General features: G+C 50.4%; 1 protein-coding gene across 2 annotated transcripts in view; it reads right to left on the bottom strand.

Annotated features, from left to right (window-relative positions):
* Positions 1 to 1650: 1650 nt before the first annotated feature.
* Positions 1651 to 16342, bottom strand: part of SOGA1 (suppressor of glucose, autophagy associated 1) — a 75104-nt gene continuing 60412 nt past the window's right edge. Inside the window, exons 14-15 of one of the 2 annotated variants that reach the window (XM_040247370.1) lie at positions 13835 to 15188; positions 1651 to 9949 (exon numbers count right to left, since the gene is read on the bottom strand). In XM_040247370.1, the coding sequence (XP_040103304.1) occupies positions 9797 to 9949; positions 13835 to 15188 (1507 nt within the window). In that variant the 3' untranslated portion in view covers positions 1651 to 9796. Of the gene's footprint in view, positions 9950 to 13128; positions 15189 to 16342 lie in introns of those variants that run through there. The other variant, XM_040247369.1, reaches the window with a different exon arrangement.

Below are 16342 nucleotides of genomic sequence, written 5' to 3'. Positions count from 1 at the left end.
GCATCTGAAATCTCCACAAGTGTTGAATCATAAGCAGTCCACAAAAACTGGTTAATGAGCCACAGCTGGAATGTGACTGTGGTCATCTTTCCATAGCAGCTGTGGTCCCTGGAAAAGTTTTCTGGTGGTAGGCAGAAATCTGCCTTCCTGAAATTTCCACCGTGTAGTTCTAGCATGTTGACTCCCAACAGATGTCTGAAGCGGCAATTTGCTCTTTGTTCCCTGAGTATCACTTTCTGGAGCCCAGTTCCTTCTCTTCCCACCCCACTCCTTCAACTCCTTGCACGGCAGGCAAGTATGTTGCCTCATGGAATCCAGAACCAGTACATCCTCTAGGTCCTTTCCCTGCTTTCAGTTCTTCCATGACTCTCTACTGTCCACAGGATGTGGACATTCCTTCCCTCATAAGGCACTGTGTGATCTCACCCAGCCTCTTTCATCACCCCACACCAATGATCTCTTTCAGTTCCCTGATCCTGCTCTCCTTTCTTTCTAATAGGCTTTCTACATGCTGTTCCGTCTTCCTGAAACATATTGTCTCCATCTCCTGCCTGCAACACATCACCATCTCCTTTATCTCTCAACATCTCAACCTTGGGAATCACTGCAGCCTTTCCTGATCCCTCCGACTCCCTGACCACCCCTTGGCCATTGACATTTGCTTTCCTATTTTTCAGGTTCATATATTGTTATCCTCAATGCCCAGCACAGGCCTGGCTGTTATTAGACCCTCAAAAAAGAGGTCTGGAATTCCTTGATGATCTAGTGGTTAGGACTCCATGCTCTCACTGCCGAGGGCTGATGTTCAATCCCTGGTCTGAGAACTAACATTCCACACACAAAAAATTATTTTCATGTGGTTGCTGGCTTCTAAGATGGTCCCCAATGACCTCCACTTTCTGCTGTTCATGCCCTTGTATATATAGTTCTCTTCCAAAAGGAATAGGGCTAATCTTATAACTAGATACTGCAGAGATGATAGTGTATGATTTTTCAAGGCTTAAGTCATAAAAGACATTGTGACCTCTCTTGCTTTCCCAGAGATCACTTGCTCTAGGGAAGCCAACTGCCATGTTGTGAGGATACTCAAACAGCCCTAGGGAGAGGTCCACATGGGAAGGAACTGAGGCCTCCTGCCCACCCTCACTTGCCAGGCATGAATAACCCACCTTGGGAATGGATCTTCCAGCCCCAATCATGCCTTCACATGATTGCTGCCTGATTTGACATTTGACTGCACCTTCAGGAGACCGAGTCAGAACAACTTAGCTCTTGAATCCCTGACCCACGGCATCTGTGATATAATAAATGTTTGGGGATAATTATACTATAATAGATAATTAACCCATGTCCTTTTTTTGTGATAAATATTTGAAAGTCTTCTGTAGAATGTTTCAATTTCATTTTTGATGACTGCATTTGTTTCTCTGTGGCCTTACCACCCTTCATGGGAGACTCTGAGGTATCAGCAGTCAGTAGCTGGGAGCCCCTGGAGGCTCCTCCCAAGTGACCCCAGACCAGCCAGCTGGTTGTGGCATTCCCAGGACTCCCTCCTGCCCAGGTTACTGGGTGTGGGGTTGAGTCAAGTTCCAAATCTGCTGGGGACCGCACCCACCTCACATGAGAAATCAGAGAAGCCCAGTCCATGGAAACTGTTCATATGACATACTTTATTTCCAATCTACAACCATTAAAAACCCTTTGTAAGTTTACACTGTACAGTTATTCTCATGTCTGAAATAAGACATGGGAGGGAAGGAGAGCTGGCAGACTGGACCACGGTTGTCTAGCACCCAATACCTCCTGGGAAGGAGCCTTCTGAAGAAAGGAGTAGAGAGGAGAAAGAGCGGACAGGAGAGGCAGAGAGTTTGGCCCAAGGATGCCCCTGTTCCCTTCCTTCCCAAAGGCCTTTCCCTGGGGGACCCCTTGGGCCGGCGACTTCAGGGTCCACACCAGGAAACCAGGATGGTCAGGAAGGGGGTTTCACAGTATTGGCGGGGGTTCGGGATGGGGGGCCAGGGTGAGGGACAGCTTTTGGCTCTCTCCCCTCAGCCCCTAGGGGCAGGAGCTGCTTTTTGGCACTGTCTATAAGGTCTCCCTGGAGGTGGGAGGAGGAGGAGCTGGCTGGGGATTTAGGAGTCTTTCTTTGAGAACCTAAGTTTCTTTCCCTTTGAAAAGAAGCCATAAGCCTATGGTGAGATTCCCAAGGGATAAAGGGTCAGGGCCTTTTGTCTCCTGCCCCCACCCCACAGGATGCCCACCCTCTGCCTGGCTGGCACAACCCTATACAACTTTTAGTAAAACCCAGACAAGTAGGAGAGGTGGGTAGAACTGGAACCAAGCCAGGGGTAGGGAAAGGAAAAATGCCTGCCTTTTCCCAGTCCCCCAGTTTCTGGGAAGAGGAGAACACAGTTGTGTTTTGCTTTGGGTAGGGATGGCCAGGGTTCCCAGCCTCAGAAATCCAGATAAGCTTGATGTTTCCCACTTGTTCCTGGTCAGGACCAGCCTCGGTCCTTCACCAGGCCACACTATCTGCTGGTTTAGATCGGCAGGCAGTAAACGCCTATGTATATCAGAATCATTTGGAGGGCTTCTTAAACCCCCAGCTTGCTGCCCTCCCCCTACCCCCGCCAAAGTTCTAGTTTTGTAGTTCTTGAGTGGGGCCAATACTTTGCATTTCTGTCAAGTTCCCAGGTGATGCTCTGGCTTCTTTGAGAACCTCCAGGCATCTCATCCTCAGCAACTTGGTGCCCTAAGAAGACAGTGCCAGGGAGCTGGGCCACAGCTGCCAAGGCCCTGCCTTAGAGGCACCAAATTGGGAAGCTGCCGGGAATAGTCTCATGGTGAGCCCCCTGTGCGGAGAAGTAAACTAAGGCACAGAGATCAGTAGCAGAGCTGAGAGAGGAGCCACGATACCAGGGCCCAGTGGAGAGAGGATGGTGATGCAGGACCCCAAAACATGAGGGGTGCTCTGGGGTCCCTAAGGATCATCATCGTAAAATCATACAACCAACCAAACACAGAGAAGTTAGGACAACTGCCCAGACCTGGGCCAGGTCTCCAAAATCCTGGCTGAAGTTCCTTTTCACAGGAGCAGTTCGAGCGGTATAGAGCGGAGAAAGACAAGATGGTCAGGCCTTGATGACTTTGGCCCTTCAAGGATGCTTAGGGGAAACCAGAGCTCCTTTCCTTACTGCCTGGGGTTCAGGGAGCTGGTGAAGGGCAGGAAGGGAGGCGAGCAAGGCTGATGGGGTAGACAAAGGAGGGTCCAAGGAGGGTGCAGGGAAGGGTGGGGAGGGGGAGCCCTGGGCAAGGGGTCACCTTGTCACCAGTTCCCTTTGGTTCTTGGCTCTGTGGACTTTGCAAACTGCAAATACTACAGAAGGGATAAGGGGTAATGCCAGGGTGGGCTACAGGTTCAACCAGGGCAAGCTATTCAGAGGCAGAGAGATCCAGGGGAAGGTAGAGAGGGTGGTGGGATGTCAAATGGACAGGCAGACAGATGGACAGATGGCCAGGGAGAGGAGGGAAGAACCCAAGTCAGGCTGCATCTGCTTTACAAACAAGGCTATGCAGGACTGGGCAGGATAGGGGAAGCCAAAATGGGGGTCCCAGTGACCTCCGCCAAATCCCAGTGGATAGTGCAGGGGTCCTGTCGGGAGGCTGTGGATGGAAGAAAATGGGACGCAAGGGTGAGATGGGGGTGTCTTTCTGGGCTGGGGGCAGTCACTGGGCCAAGCCCAGCCTGAGGCATGGGGGAAAGGTTCCCCCTTCAGTGTGAGAAAACAAAGTAAAACAAAACCCAGGAAACACAATCAGGTCTGAAAGCAAACATCAGGAGTTGGGAGACCACAGACACGGGAGGATGCGGATGTGAGCCTGAGGGGCCAGGAAATCCACAGGAGGCCATTCTGGGAGGGCTGAAGGGGGTGGGTGCTACAAAGAAGCCCGGGGCTCAGAAGAGGAAAACCTGGCCATGGGTCAGAGCCACTTGGTCTGCTGGTAGGAACCAGTCAGAGAAGAGGAAGCAGAAGGAGGGGAGGCTTTGGAGGAAGGTGATAAAGGATGGATGGGTGGTGGGAAGCAAATACGCTGAGCCCAGAGAGAAGACAGGGTTCAGCCAAGATCAGGGAATGGTAGGTGGGGTCTCACTCACCCCGGGAACGCAGAACCTGCTGGGAGTCAGGAAACCTGAATTCTGGTCCTGACTCTGCCTCCAGTTTGCTGTGTGACCTTGGGTGAGGAACTCCCTTCTCTGGGCCCAATTCCTCATCCAAAACAGTGAAGGCTTTGACAAAAAAGGACCAACACTGTGTAATTCCACTTAGAATACTTAGAATACGTAAATTCATAGACACAGGAAGTAGAATAGAGGTTATCAGGGGCCTGAGGGAAGGATGGGGAGTTACTGTTTAGTGGGTACAGAGTTTCAGTTTGGGGTGATGAAAAAGTTCTGGAAATGGATAGTCCTCATGGTTGTACCACTGCGTGAATGTATTTAAAGCCGCTAAAAGGGCTAAAACAGTCAGTTTTATATTATGTATTTTGGGCCACAATTTTTTTAAAAGTGAGAGGGTTGGTCCAATTTATTAGCTTTTCTACTCACTAAGACTAGTGAGGGCATTAGGGGACAATGAGTGTGATCAGACCACTTTACATCAGTGTAGAACCTTACGTCTTCCCACGTAGACTCACAGGCACAGTATTGTATTTGGTCCTCAGCACCGCCACGTGAGGTAGGATTTCTTCCACTTTGACGCTGGAGGAACAGAGGCACAGACTAGCCACATGCTCTGGGGTCAAGGTCATTCCAGTCGGTGGCAGTTTATTATTATTTTTAAAATAGTGACCTGGAAAACAGCCTTGCATTTTAGGTTCATACCACAACTGACTTAGTGGCCTTTGAAGAAAGGACACATGCTCTAAATTAGCATAAGTTTGCCTCCTGGGGCAAATATTGTCACTTCCCATGACTGGATGATGAGAGTCATGAAAGTTGATGTGCTTCCCTTTTTACCATAGCTGCCAGGAAACTCCAGAGTAAAATTTAATTGCAGGATTATGGGAATCACGTCAGGTAGATATAAGTGTGTGTGTGTGTGTGTGTGTGTGTGTGTGTGCGCGTGTGTGTGCGCACGCGCATGCGCTTACTCAGTTCTGTCCGACTCTTTGCAACCCCATGGACTGGAGTCCTGCACACTCCTCTGTCCATGGGATTTTCCAGGCAAGAACACTGGAGTGGGTTGCCATTTCCTCCTCCAGGGGATCTTCCCGACCCAGGAAGATCCTGCGTCTCCTGCGTTGGCAGGAGAATTCTTTACCCACTGTGCCACCTGGGAAGATAGATTTGGGGAATTATAATTCCTCTTGCCTTTGGACTTTTTTTTTTTTCCTGTTGTTTTACTGAAACTTTATGACTAAGATTGTAAATTGCCTCCGGTGCTTTTTGGAAATTCTCAGCATAATTAACCCAAATCAGAGCTGGGTTGAGGACCAAGTCCCCTAATTCTCAACTCAAGGCTCTTCTAAAGATAGAACACTGTGGTTATTGGGCTTAAAAAAGATGGCCTAATTGGAGATGGTGAAGGACAGGTAAGCCTGGCGTGCTGCAGTCTACGGGGTCGCAGAGTCGGACATGACTGAGCAACTGAACAACAATGGTCAAGGCTGTGAACGTCAATGGCATGGCCCTGGTATTTGGGATCTCTCTGGGAGTTTCTTAGATATGCAGATTCCTGGCCCTCAGGGGTGAGGTGGGGCCCAAGAAGCTGCATTTTGGACATGTCCACAGAGGATTCTGATGCAGGGGTCCCCACACCACCCTCTGGGACACACAGGTCCAGAGATTCAGGGTAGACTGGTTTTATGTCTGGGTTGGGCAGTGGCACAGTCTGGGTATTCTGCACCCACACAAAGCCCCCAGTGGAGCAGGTTAACACAGCAAGGGACAAGGTTGGACTGAGGGTTCCAGTGGACCTAGGTTCTAGTCTGAACGTGATGACTTCCTGGTTAGGCGACTCTGGAATGAGACCTGTACCTGTTTCCTCATCTGTAAAATGGGAGCACTAGACCCCGTCCTGCCAAGGTTGCCTCCCAGAGTTAGCATGTAGAAGCCTGAAGGAGATGTGGCAGGGGAAGCAACTCCTAAATAGCCACGTGCTCTAGAAAAGGTGTCCAGGGACTTAATTATTAATAAGAGGTGGTGGGATTGGGGGGCTGAAGAGCCTGGAAGACTGGCAAAGCTGAGGGGGAGGGCATTCTAGATGGGAGAGGAGAGGGAGGAAGGTCCTAGAAGTTGGATGGGCAAGAGGAGAACAGGCCATGTGATGAAACCATGAAAAGTGGATGCAGGCAGGCACGAGGGAGCCATGTGGCAGTCAGGGCACAAGAAGGTCAAGTCTTGGGCCCTCAACTCTGTCACCTTGGAGAGCAGCTGGTAGAGGAGCATCCCTGGGGAAACCAAGGGAAGGGGCCGTTTTCAGCAAGACCCCTTAGAAGGGGTTTGTTAATTGGTCAGCCTTTAGTGGGGACAAAATTGGGGGGGAGAGGGCTGCCAGGGTGACAGGGACTTGAATATTGATACCTCATGCATGCAGGACCTAGGGGCTACTGACATGCCAGAGTAGTTTGAATTTCATTTCAAATACAGACATCATTGCCCCCAAGAGGGTCTGATTTGGCTGTGGGAAGAGGTCAGATGTCAGAAACACAAGATCATCCACTTTGGGGTCAGTCATGCCAACTGGTCTTCCATTTCCCCTCAACCAACTGGTGCCAACACAATGGATCCAAGCCCAGGGGCCTGTGGGGAATTAGGACCCCAGGGTTCCTTGGGACTTTGGCTGAAGAGAACAAAGATAGATGGAAAGGAAAGGAAAAAGAGGGACAGAGGGCGAGGAAGAAAAGGAAGTTGCTGGGAGTAAAGAGGCAGCAAAGAAGAAAGGGGGAAAGGGCAGTGTTCCTTCCTGGGACCTGGTGCTCCTGGGGAGTCCTCACGGTGGGCCAGGCAGTTTTCTGCTTCGGGAATGTTACCAAGACTTAAAAGGCATTGAAGAAACAAAACAAACTTAGAAACTACATTCCAAAAGAGTAGAGAGTTTTTACAAGACAACCCCCCACCCCACAAAAGGAAAACACAACCAGTTACTAATTAAAATGCTAAAACCCAAATCAAACCAATATTTACATGTAACATTTTCAACCTCATCAAGCCCCATGTCCAGAGGCTTCTGGGGGGGCTGGGGCTGAGTGACCTTGCCTAGTGGCATGCAGGAAGCAGAAACTGGGACTTTACTGAAAACCAAGGTCTGAGGCCTCTGACACTGGCTGAGGGCTGGGCGGCCAGGTGCTAAGACAACGAGAACGCAAGGACAATCTTGGATGAGAACAATGATGGTAAGGCTGAGAAGTCAGCAGGGTCCAGGTCTCATGAGGATTCCTCCCCAAGGCTAGAAGTGCAGCCTCCCTGGCCCTCTGCAGCCCGGGGAGGTGGCAGAAGGCCTGTGGTAGCTTGTGGCCTGGTATGAACCCCCTTCCCTTGGAGATAGCATTGGAGGGGGCCCCTGACCTTTTGGGTGGGAGCACTGGCATCCCAGAGGGGCCTGGCCCTTGGCTCCACTGACCTGCCTGCTCTGCCCACACAGGTCACTATGGTATGAGGAAGTGGCTGGTTGTACTAACGTGATCCCAAAGTTCTGCTGATAGGCAATGGAGATGAAGGTATTTGGGTAACTGATCCAGGTGCCCCAGAAAGGGCAAGACTGGGGGCTGGTGGGTAGGAGCACAGAAGCATCTCCTGAGTCCTGGGGACACACTAGCAAAACTGCCGGCTTTTGGTCTTCCTGATAAAAAATTCACAGATAAGCCACTTTATCCTGATGTTTTCATTCTGAGCCCCCAACCAGTTACACGGCGATATGCAGGTACGTGTGCAACCAGAATGGGTTCACTGGCACCATGGGGGAGGCCCTCTGCGTTCCCCTGCCCTGTCACCACTGCAATGAGCCATGCTGCAATCCTCCTGATGGCTCAGACAGCTCACATGCAACAGGGGAAAGGGAGGGCAGTGGGGCTGGGGCTGAGAGACGAGCCTGGAGAGTCCATAAGGCTAAGGAAGAGGCTGGTGAAAAGGCTGGAGGCTGGTGAGAACTGAGGCAGGCTGGCAGACACTCTCAGATCCATGTGCAAAGCTGCAATAAACAACATTCTCGAAGTTCAGTCCTGTTTTCCTGCGAGTTCTCACTTAGGGAACTTGGAAAGATCTCCATGCTCTTGATAAAGCCTTAGTAATCTGTATTGGACTCATTAGAAACCAAAATAAAGGTGTCAGAAGGAGGGAGGAAAATGAGAAGGAAAATGGGAAGTGATTGGGAAGCGGTGCTGCTGGTCCAGCCCTCTGTCCTGTCTGTGAGTATTTACAAACTCACGGCTGGGGGCGGGCAATTAGCAGGTGTGGAGCATACAAGTGGTGTTCTGAGGCCAAAGGGTCAGCAGATTTGTGGGGACCTCTGCTGGGGCCCCCTCCAAACCTGAACCTGGAGACCAGAGCTCGCCTGCTGAGTTGCCTTGTCCACAGAGGGGGACCCTACACCTATCCATCATGTTAAAGCCTTGCATTGTCCCAGTGATGAGAGTACATGTCTCAACCTCCAATAAATTACCTTAGGGACTTTGGGGTAAATTAAATTATTAAAATAAAGTAAAACCACCTTAAATATTTATAGTAAGAAAAACTCAAAATAAACAACCCAGGCAAGAAATGTGTTTCCAGGCCCCAGTCTACTGCCATGTCCTGGGGCTCCGGCCTCGTGGAAGGCTCCTGGGCCTGATCTGGCCAACTGGGAGTCTCTTTTTGGGAACATCTTTGCCCTCTACCAGCTGCAGGATGTAAACACAGCAGAGATGTGGCACCCCTCCAGGGTGCTGGGGAAAGAGGCCCCAGCAATCAAGGCAGTGGGCAATTAGGCATTTATTTATCTGTGCACCTGGTCTTGAGATGGACTCTACCTATGTCTGTCCTCAAGGAGTCTCCTGGGAAGGCTGGGGTCCCCCCAAGTCACCTTAGCAAGAAAGGTAGCTCCAGTGGCTCCCCGACCCTGGGGCCCGCACATTTCTACCTCACGTTCTAGGTCTTGCTGCCTCTGAGCTATGGGCAGGGAGATCCAGGGCCCCAGGATTCCAAGCAGATACCTGACTGTGGCTACTGCCCTATCATATCCCCTAGAACTGCGGCAATCCAGAGCAGCAGGGCTGGAAGGAGGCGGCGGCAGTGGAGGGAAGAGAGGGATGGGGTGACACCCAGCTCAGCTCCACCAGATACCCCACGTTGAGCCCTAGGGCAAAGCCTGTTCTTCTCATCGGTGTTTCCTCCCCATGAAGAGGGATGTGGTTGGCCGGGAACATCTCTGTGAGCTCTTTTCCCTGAGGTGCATGGCTGGAAGTGGATCCTTTCCTTGGTTCTTCTGAGAAGTGGGTGTGGGTGGAACCAGGCAAGGCTCTCCCAACTTACGACCCAGGAATCAGCTCTCAACGGATCTCTCTGGAGACGCTTCTGAAGCCCAGTTTTGGTCTTTCTCCCACTCGCTGCCTTCCCCTGGGAAGTCAGAGATCACCACCCAGCAGTCAGCAGGAGACCCCACTTTACCTGGCTGGGAAAGTGCTTCCATGGCAGAGATGCAGCCCTCCAGGGCGAGAGATGCAGGGAGCTTGCGGGCCCCAAGCGTCTTCTCCTCTCCACTGGTTCCCTTCGGCTGTCCAGGGGCGGGGGCTGGTCGAGGTGAGGACCACCGCTGCTCTATCACTCGCTGGGCGGGGCTGCCCGCTCCTCCCCACCCCAGCCAGACTCTGAAGGGTGCAGCCTGCACTTGGAAGGAGAGTGGCGGATGGCAGAGCGGGATGGCCGGGCGAAGCAGGAGGCGAGAGACTGGGTGCTGCAGTCACACACTGCATCCTGTGGGGAGAGAGAGAGAAGTCAGGAGGAGCCTGGAGGCACTGACCGCCCGCCCCGGGACTGGGTGGCCAGCCAGCCAAGGAATTGGACTCAGCTGTGCCCCGGGACCAGTTCCTAGGAGCTGGAGCCCCTCTTTGAACCAATTTTAAAAACTTATTTTCTTCCATTAGAGCAGTAATGAACATTCATAAATAAAGCAGTAACAAGTGTTCATAAATAATGTTCCAGGGACTTCCCTGGTGGTCCAGTGGTTAAGAATCCACCTTCCAGTGCAGGGGACTCGGGTTTGATCCCTGGTTGAGGAACTAAGATCCCACATGTCACGGGGCAACTAAGCCCATGCACTGCAGCTAGAGAGAAGCCTGCACACTGCAACTGGTGAAAGCCTGTGTGCCGCAAAAAAGACCCAGCACAGACAAAAATGCAAAACAAAAACCCCAAACAGTGCAGAATATAATAAATCCTGGAATACACATAAATAAATTCTGGAACATGCCTTTACCAAAATGATCTCAACTCCTATAGTTTACTTTGTAATCACAAAGACATGAATACTTTTCTGTCATTATGTATGTCCAGATCTCTTTCTTTTTAATGGCCACATAGTATTCCACTGAAAGGAAATAGCTTATTTATCCAACTCATTTTTTATGTGTGTTTTAAGTAGTTGCTAATTTTTTTTTTACTACTATCAACACACAGGGATAATGGTTAAAAGTGCTGCTATACATTATTTACAATTGCCAAGATATGGAAACCTAAGTGTCCATCAACAGATGAATGGATAGAATGCTACTCAACTATTAAAAAAAAAAAAAGTAATTTTGCCATTTGTAGTACCCGTGGATAGACTTGGAGGGCATTATACTAGGTAAAGTTAAGTTAGGGTAAGACAAATACTGAATGACATCACTTATATGTGGAATCTAAAAAATACAACAAACTTGTGAATATAACAAAAAAGCATCAGACCCACAGATATAGGGAACAAACTCATGGTTACCAATGGTAAGAGGGAAGGAGGAAGAGGCGATATAGAGGTAGGGGATTAAGAGGTACAAATTATTAGGAATAAAAATAAGCTACTAGGATATATTTTATAGCACAGGGAATATAGTCAATATTAATAATGATTACAAATGGAGTATAAACTTTAAAAATCATGAATCACTCTATTACACACCTGTAACTTATATAATATTGTACGGCAACTATACTTCAGAAAAAAAAACCCAAAAACGTGCTGCTGTAAAACTTGATTGGTTGGTTCAAATTCGAGCCCAGTTACTTACCAGCTGTGTGACCTTGAATAAGTTTTTTAACCTCTCTGAGCCTTGATTTTTTTCTCAAAGTTGTTGTGATCAACTTTGATCTCAGCCCAGATTTTTTCCTCAGTCTGTTGTGATCACAACAAACTGTTGGCATAGTGCCTAGTAAGTCTTAGCAATTTTTATTAATAATGCAATACATTTCTTTATATACATATCCACGTGTGTAAGAATTTCCATGGCTACATTCTTAAGAGAACTACTGGATCAATGGGTAATAAGCATATTTTACATACTGAAAAATGTTTGAGTCAACCAACATGCAAAATACAATCAGCTTTGTATTTCTGGTTTCATGATACAGTTGTGGTTATGTGATTATGATGATTAATTTTGTGTCAGCTTGACTGGGCCACAGGTCCAGACACCTGGTCAAACACTCCTGGGTACTTCTGTGAGGATGCTTTTGACTGAGATTAACACTTAAACCAGTAGTCAGAGTAAAGCTGCTTGCTCTCTCCAACGTGGGTGAGCCTCATCCAATCAGTTGGCGTACTGAGCAGAACACAGAGGCTGACTCTCTGTGAGTAAGAAAGAATTCTTCCTGCCTGATGACTTTAGACTGGAATGACATCAGCTCTATGTGCTGTACTGGAACCATACCATTGGCTCCTCTGTTCTCAGGCCTCTGGACTCAGTCTCTCTGTCTCTGTCTCTCTCTACACACACACACATTCTCATGCATGCATAACCACAAAGCCTACTCCAAGTTTCTCCAAGGAACCCTAATATGATGGCTATGTTCAGTTTGTAAGAATTCAATAAGCCATATTTTTTACAGTATGTATATTAAACTAAAAAAGGTTTTTTTTTTTAAGTTAAAAAATAGGAATAAATATTTTAAAGGTTTGTTTGTGTTTTTTTTTTTTTTAATTTAACGCAGCCAGAGAGTATAGGGAAATAAAGCACTCACCATATACTCTTGGGGGTTCTAGAAACTTGACAAAGTCTTTGGAAAGGAAATTCAGCAACACTTATCAAATACTTTAACAATTTACCCATTTCTACAACTCAAAACTAAGGAAATAACCCATTAATATAAATTAATGTTAAAAAACTAAGGAAGAAGGGGGCGACCGAGGATGAGATGGCTGGATGGCATCACTGACTCGATGGACGTGAGTCTGAGTGAACTCCGGGAGTTGGCGATGGACAGGGAGGCCTGGCGTGCTGTGATTCATGGGGTCACAAAGAGTCGGACACGACTGAGCGACTGAACTGAACTGACTGAAGGAAACAATCTGCAATATGGAAAAATGCTTTTGTGTCAAGATGTTCACCACAGTATTATGTACAATAGGGAAAACCTAGAATCCAGCTAAACACAGAAATCGTACAAATCACATGAGTCAATTCCAGCCCGAGCCATCACTCTGTGCCCCCACCTACAACCTTCCTTCACTCCCTGTGCTGCAGACCATGATACCACCCCTGACCACAGCTGACTGGGCCAAGGGGCCCACTGGGCCAAGGTAGACCAATCAGTTTCTTCCTGAAATGTGGAACTGGGACACAGGGATTTGACTCCATCTCTTTTAAGTGCTTGAACCGGAAAATGTTACAAAAGCAGAGTAGGGAGAGCCCACCTGGACCATATGCAAATAGAGAGGGAAGGAGAAAGAGGACATCAGAGAAAAGGAAGCTCAAAGGAGAGGAGAGGGAGGGACTTCCCTGGTGGTCTAGTGGCTAAGACTCGAAGTTCCCAACACAGGGGGGTCTGGGTTCAGTCCTTGATCAGGGAACTAGATTCTGCATGCCACAACTAAAAGATCCTGAGTGCTGCAACTAAGACCTGGCGCAGACAGACAAATTATATATATATAGGTAGATAGATACATATATATATATCTATATATAGATAGATTTTTTTTTTTTTTTAAAGAGAGGAGAGGGAGACAGAGCAGCCACTGGGGCCTTTAGATCCTTGCCCTTGGGTTCCATGGTATAACCTCCAATTTCCCTTTCTGCAACGTTAACTTATATGTTTTACTAATATACACATAAACCTTAACTAAATCTGAAATTGATTATCCGGAGTGGAATGAGCAACAAAAGGGTCTCAGAATGGAAGCCCTTGGGGATGGAGTCTTGGTGGGTTGGGGGCAGTGGTGGGGACATATTTAAAGACTGGTTTCCCAGGAGTGAGAGGAGAAGTGCTGATTTTCAGCAATTCGTTTCCACTGAGCAAATCCTCTCAGGGTACTAAGTTGACACCACTGAACACAAAGAGGTCCACGACTGGCTCTCATGAATCAAGGGAGTGGGCACACTGCTGGCTGACGGGAGAGCAGTGCACACGCTTCTTCCCCGGAGGGGATGCTGGCAGTCTCTGGGGGTGAGCATGGGTAAGCCATGCTCACGTGTCTAGTGATCAGACCGTGTGTCCATCAGGTCTGCTGTTCCAGGACGGAGGCCTTCCAACCCCCATCCCAGACCAGCACAGGGACTTACTGAAACACACAAACCACATGCCTGAGCTTGAAAACCAAAGAGTTGGGACCCTATAAGCCAAACTCACCTCAAAAGAAAAAGGGCACTCTGCCCCCAACCCACCTACCTCATTGGGAAGGACGGTGGCTCCATCTCCATCTCGAGTGATACCATCCTTTCCCACCTGCGGGAGCACGGAGAGCCTGGCCTCCTCACTGCCTCCCGACTTGCCCACCTTCTTGTTCAGGATCCTAGCCATGCCCTCGGGTTGATGGTAGCTGGAGGGGGAGAGGGGCTCCGGCTTCTTGGCGCCCTCTTCCCCAGCCGCGGATGCCGTGGGGCTTGGCGCCCGGCCGCACACGTTGCGGAAGAACTCCTGCACGATGCCGTACTTGGGCGGTTCAGGCTTGGCCCGGGCCTCGGACATGCCAAGTTTCCAGACCGACTCCGTGCTCCCCGAGTGCTCCACCACGCTGAAGAGGCTGGACAGCCCGTCGTTGATGTTCCTCAGCACAGGGCTGTCCCTCGTGGTGGTGGAGCGCGCCCAGGCCGAGCCGTTCTGCTTGCCCTGGTGCAGGTTCCACAGGCTGCGGTCCTTGGTCCCGTCCAGCTTGGACACAGAGCGCCTCTGGAGCTTGGGCGAGCCGTACTTGGGTGAGCAGCAGGGCCGTTCGATGCGCGCGTGCACCTTGTCCAGGGAAGATGAGATCTGCTTGCTGCGCACAGACACGAGCGAGGAGCCGCGCGGCGACCAGCTCTTGCCGTGCAGGCTGCCTCGGGGCGGGTCGGTCTGCAGGCCCACGCTGACCGTGCGGATGGTCTGAGTGCCCACACTGGCCACGCCCACCGTCTGGCTGGACGTGCTCTTCACCTTCCGCTCCAGCGAGCCCGAGCGCATGGCCTGGCGCACGCAGTTGGTGATCTCCTTCATGTCGTCGCTCATGTTCCCCGACATCTCGAAGTCATGCAGGGCCGCCGGGAAGCCAGGCCCCGCCGCTGAGGGGCCGCCCGCGGAGCCCCCGTCCAGGCGCTGCCGGGAGAAGTTGCAGAGCCAGCGGCTGTAGGAGCTCTCGGCCAACCCGTCTGCCTCGGCCGACTCTTTGGGCTTGGCTGTGGTGAAAAGGAAGCCCGGCTCGATGATGATCTTCCCCTCCCTGTCATGGACCACGGGGACGCCCAGGCGCCGGGCCACCGGGGGGCTGTAGTACACGCGGATGCCCGTCTTGTCGGGCGCTGTGTAGCTGCGTTGCATCTGCCTCCCCGCCGGCTCCGGGCAGCCCAGGGCGCCCAGGCGGTTGCAGTCACGGGGCGAGAGCCCTGGCTGTTCGGGGGCACCCTTCTCCGGGTCCACTGGCTGGGCACCCACGAAGGCAAAAGCAGGGCTGTTGGGCAGCTTTTTGCCCCTGGAGGCTTCCCCGGCGAGGTACGGGGAACAGTCCAGCAAACTCTCAAACTCCGACATGGAGGAAACAGATTTGGTTCTGGGAAGAGCAGAGAGAACGGCTGAGTTAGTGGAAGATGCCTGATACGGAGCAAGCACTCTGGTCTTCCTTGCTGGTCCCTGCGCTTCACGGGAGCTGGGACCACGACAGTCCTGCTCACCTCTCGTGAAAGATGCTGTTGGTGCCCTGCCTCTCACTCCCTCCACACGCACACCTACACGTGCAGTACTGCATGCTCTGAGCACCTGCCATTCTCCACGCACCTGCCATTCTCCATGCACCTGCCATTCTCCACCTGAGGGCTGTTTTTCTGTCTGCAGGAGCACACTTGGCCTCCACCCAATTGTTGTTTAGTTGCTGAAGTCATGTCCAGCTCTTTTGTGACCCCATGGACTGTAGCCCACCAGGCTCCTCGGTCCATGGGATTTCCCAGACAAGCATACTGGAGTGGGTTGCCATTTCCTTCTCCAGATCTTCCAGACCAGGGATGGAACCCACATATCTTGCATTGCAGGCAGATTCTTTACCACTGAGCAGAAACTAAAAATTTCACATGATGTATAGACATAGCCATCAACAAACCATGCGTGGGGTTTGGTAATTTGGTACCAGTCCCCAGGTCCCCTTAGGTGGGAGAACTCATGCTCCACTCTGGCTCCCAGCAATCTTGTGAAATAGCTCCAGCTGCCCACATGTACCCTGGTTGATAACACCTCCTTTATGGTGCCTTCCCTTTCCTGTCTCACTTCCAGACTTTTCCTGAAATCCCCTCCCAAATGTTCCATCTGCACTCAAATCCTTGCCTGAAGGCTTACTTTTGGGGGAGCCCAAGCTAGGACTTCCCAGGTGGCTCAAACAGTAAAGAATCTGCCTGCAATGCAGGAGACCTAGTTTCGATCCCTGGGTTGGGAAGATCCCCTGGAGAAGGCAATGGCAACCCACTCCAGTATTCTTGCCTGGGGAATTCCATGGCCAGAGGAGGCTGGCAGGCTATAGTCCATGTGGTCACAAAGAGTCAGACATGACTGAGTAACTAACAACAAATAATAACATGATCTAGGAAACCACTTAATCTCTGGCCCAGACCTGGTGTGCGTGCTGTCTGATGACTGTAAGTGCCAGGTATATGTGACAGCATTGCACACGTCAGACCATTCGGTCCTCGGACAAGTCTAGGGGGCAGTTCCTGTTAC

This window comes from Oryx dammah, unplaced genomic scaffold (assembly GCF_014754425.2).
Source record: "Oryx dammah isolate SB20612 unplaced genomic scaffold, SCBI_Odam_1.1 HiC_scaffold_10, whole genome shotgun sequence".
NCBI lineage: Eukaryota > Metazoa > Chordata > Mammalia > Artiodactyla > Bovidae > Oryx > Oryx dammah.
The sequence above is the reverse complement of the archived record's forward strand: the minus strand, read 5'-3'. Positions and strand labels throughout refer to the sequence as shown.